Genomic DNA, 3,475 nt, shown 5'->3' with positions numbered 1-3,475 from the left:
ATTGTGATTAAAACGGACTCCTAGGCAAAATTTCATAAGTATGTTTAAGTAGTATAAAGGGAGGTAGATTAATTCTAGTGGTCCCATGTGAAGAGGAGGGAGAAAGAAAAAGTTGGGGACCACATGTATTAATCAAGTAAAATGGTAAAAGTGTAAGGCAAAAGTTACTCAATAAGGAAAAAAAAAATAATGTATCATCTATTTTGAAACACCCATAAATAGACAATGTATCATCTATTTTGGAACGGAGGAAGTAATTCTAAGTGACGGAAGCAGTGACGGCCCATACACAATTATAGTCAAACTCAATACCGAATATGACTACGTGGGGGGTCATACACTCATACTGACTGACATTCATTATAATTTGTTTAAAACATTTTTGCCTTGGAGTCCACGAAAAGAAAAAAAATCTGTTTGTACCTTGCTTGAGTAAGAGTTGCTGACTTGCTTCAATATATATTCTCACAAGTCATAACATAACTTCTAAGTTCTAAGCTACTAAGCCAGTGTACATTTTTGTACTATTATTACTAGCAAAAAATGAACTCCAGTAGGAGTGCACGAGAAGCAGAAATAAGAGCATTTGAGGAAACAAAATTAGGAGTTAAGGGGCTTGTTGATGCTGGTGTTTCAACTATTCCCTCTATTTTCATACATCCCAAAATTACACCCACTACTTCTCATCATCTTAGCTTTAGTATTCCAATCATTGATATTTCTTCTGCCGCCGCGAATGCCGCCGCGGCAGTCGACAAGATTCGAGAAGCATCGGAGGAATGGGGATTTTTCCAAGTGGTGAATCATGGGATTCCAGACATGGTTTTAGAAGATATAATGAAAGGAGTTAAAGGGTTTTTTGAGCAAGATGATCAAGTGAAGAAAGGTTACTATTCTAGGGATTATGAAAATAGAAGATTGACTTATAATAGTAATGTTGATTTGTTTACTGGACCTGCTGCTAATTGGAGAGACACTTTTGGTGTTATGATGACCCCTAATCCTCCTCTTCCTCATGAATTGCCTCCTCCTTGCAGGTATTTCACTTTCCCATCTTATTTATATGGAAAATTTGCCAAAAAAAACCTTTTAAAGGTTCAATTTTGCGAAAAAAAACCTTATAAAACATTCTTTGCAAAAGGAAACCACAAACTTAAATTTTCTTGCAAGAAGAAACCTATTCCCATTTTCCGGTGTGTTTTTTCTCAATTCCGGCGCTGACTCTTCTATCTTTCTTTAACCCTCTATTTCCAGTAACTGCAGCAGCACCCCTATGCATCTCAAAAACTACACCGGAAAATGGGAATAGGTTTCATCTTGCAAAAAAAATTAAATTTGTGGTTTTTTTTCGCAAAGATTGTTTTAAAAGGTTTTTTCTCGCAAAATTGAACACTTAAAAGGTTTTTTTTGACAAATTTTCCTATTTATATTATGGAGTTGGTCTTTTAAATTATACGTGATACCTGATATGTTGTATGCTTAATGTTAAAGGACCAACTCAACCAAAAGTTTAAGCTGATAGTTGAGGTCCCAGTAATAGATTTATACTCTATCACGCCTCATCACGCAAGAACCCTCTGGGCTTGAACACAGGTCTCCCATGACCTTTTTGTCACGCTGGCTCTTGATACCATGTTAAAGGACCAACTCAACCAAAAGCTTAAGCTGATGGTTGAGACCCCAGGAATAGATTTATACTCTATCACTTAAAAACTGTTGCAATATCGACATATTATACCCTTTTTAAGTGTTGTTTTTACTTGAAATTCACGAACTTGAACTTATTTGGAACATATACTACTCCCTCCGTCCCAAAATATAGTTCCCATTTCTCTTTTTTCACGGTAATTTATGCAAGTTGGGATAGTAAATTTTTTTTGTTTATTTAAATAAATGTTGTATGGGAAAAGATGATTTTAGGAGAGAGAATGGAGATAATTGGTGAAAGAGCATTAATTGTAACATTTTGGTTGAATAAACAAAGGAAAAAACAAAATTCAAGAAGCAAATAAATGATGGGACACGATTTTTCTAGGCAAATTACGGAAAAATGTGGAGCTAAATATGGAAATGGGAACTATATTTTGAGACACCCAAAATGGAAATGGGAACTATATTTTGGGACGGAGGGAGTAATATATTTGATTACTTGAAATAAGGTTCTTTAAGACTGGTGAGAATAATGTAACTTAAGTAATAGAAAAAAGTATGGGAATGATCCAACTATTATATAATGACCTTTGAGTAAAATTGAATCATATACTTTATCACATATCAGCAGATCCATTGAGATTATGCAGTAATAATTCCTGCATCAGCTTTTTTAATTACAAAAAACTTGTTTATTATTATGAATGTGTAGGGAAATTCTAATAGAGTATTCAAGGCAAGTGATGAAGGTGGGAAATACGTTGTTTGAGCTATTATCAAAGGCACTTGGATTGGAGGCAAACTACTTAAATGAAATAGGATGTAGTGAAGGGCTAAATGTTACAGGTCATTATTATCCTGCATGTCCACAACCAGAATTAACATTAGGAACCTCGAAGCATGCTGATAATGTCTTCTTAACTCTGCTATTGCAAGATCAAATTGGTGGTCTCCAAGTTCTTCATCATAATCATTGGGTTGATGTTTCTCCCACTCCTGGAGCCCTAGTTGTTAACATAGGGGATCTTTTACAGGTAAATTAATATGTTTAGCATGATTTTGTTATGCACATTCATTTTCATTACATTTACCTTTACTTGTTTTTGGATCAAAGAACAAAGATAAAGTTCCATCTGTGTAATATATTGTCTTTATTTATCTTTCACAGTTGATAACAAACGACAGATTCAAAAGTGTGGAACACAGAGTATTAGCTAATAACAATGGTCCAAGAATATCTGTGGTATCTTTCTTCACAACCTTTTTTCTTGAGACGTCTAGAAGGTATGGACCTATCAAGGAATTATTGTCACAATCAAATCCCCCAAAGTATCGTGAGACTACAGTGAAAGAGTATAGTGCCTACTCCACGACTAAAGGGCTTGATGGCACCTCGGCCCTTCCACATTTCAAGCTATGATTTACAAATTACTTTAGTTTGTATATGTATCTTACTTTAAACCTTAGTATATATGTCATAATATCCATGTATTTGATGTTATATTGTTACATTTGGACATGTTTGAATGAGAGTGATTACAATATTTCGTAATATATTAACAAGAATAATCCTACCTTTACACCCCTTTCCCACAAGAGACCTAAGAAAAAAGATGTACAGTTTGTTGTTGACAAGGTTAGGGGAAAATTAGCCTTATGGAAATCAAAATTCTTATCAAGAGCTAGGAAACTTACCCTTATTCAGTCAACCATGAACACCATTGCCTCTTACTATATGCAAGCGACTCAACTTCCAAAAACAACCCTGCATGAGCTGGATAAGATATGTAATAATTTCCTTTGGGGGCAATCGGAAGAAAAAAAA

The 3,475-nt window shown here is 34.6% G+C and overlaps 1 protein-coding gene across 1 annotated transcript; it reads left to right on the top strand.

Annotated features, from left to right (window-relative positions):
- Positions 1–377: 377 nt before the first annotated feature.
- Positions 378–3,204, top strand: LOC104885098 (1-aminocyclopropane-1-carboxylate oxidase homolog 1). Its single transcript, XM_048641092.1, has 3 exons — positions 378–1,037; positions 2,363–2,684; positions 2,819–3,204. The coding sequence occupies exons 1-3, from the start codon at positions 544–546 to the stop codon at positions 3,068–3,070; spliced, it is 1,068 nt and encodes a 355-aa protein (XP_048497049.1). The 5' UTR covers positions 378–543; the 3' UTR covers positions 3,071–3,204.
- Positions 3,205–3,475: the final 271 nt, after the last annotated feature.

The sequence above is a fragment of the Beta vulgaris genome, chromosome 3, assembly GCF_026745355.1.
Source record: "Beta vulgaris subsp. vulgaris cultivar EL10 chromosome 3, EL10.2, whole genome shotgun sequence".
NCBI classification, from domain to species: domain Eukaryota; kingdom Viridiplantae; phylum Streptophyta; class Magnoliopsida; order Caryophyllales; family Amaranthaceae; genus Beta; species Beta vulgaris.
The sequence above is the reverse complement of the archived record's forward strand: the minus strand, read 5'-3'. Positions and strand labels throughout refer to the sequence as shown.

Bases quoted from the DNA above. Each gene is read 5' to 3' on its own strand.
- LOC104885098 (XM_048641092.1), top strand. From the start codon at position 544: ATGAACTCCAGTAGGAGTGCACGAGAAGCAGAAATAAGAGCATTTGAG. The intron at 1,038-2,362 runs GTATTTCACTTT...ATGAATGTGTAG, and splicing joins GAATTGCCTCCTCCTTGCAG to GGAAATTCTAATAGAGTATT. The intron at 2,685-2,818 runs GTAAATTAATAT...TATCTTTCACAG, and splicing joins ACATAGGGGATCTTTTACAG to TTGATAACAAACGACAGATT.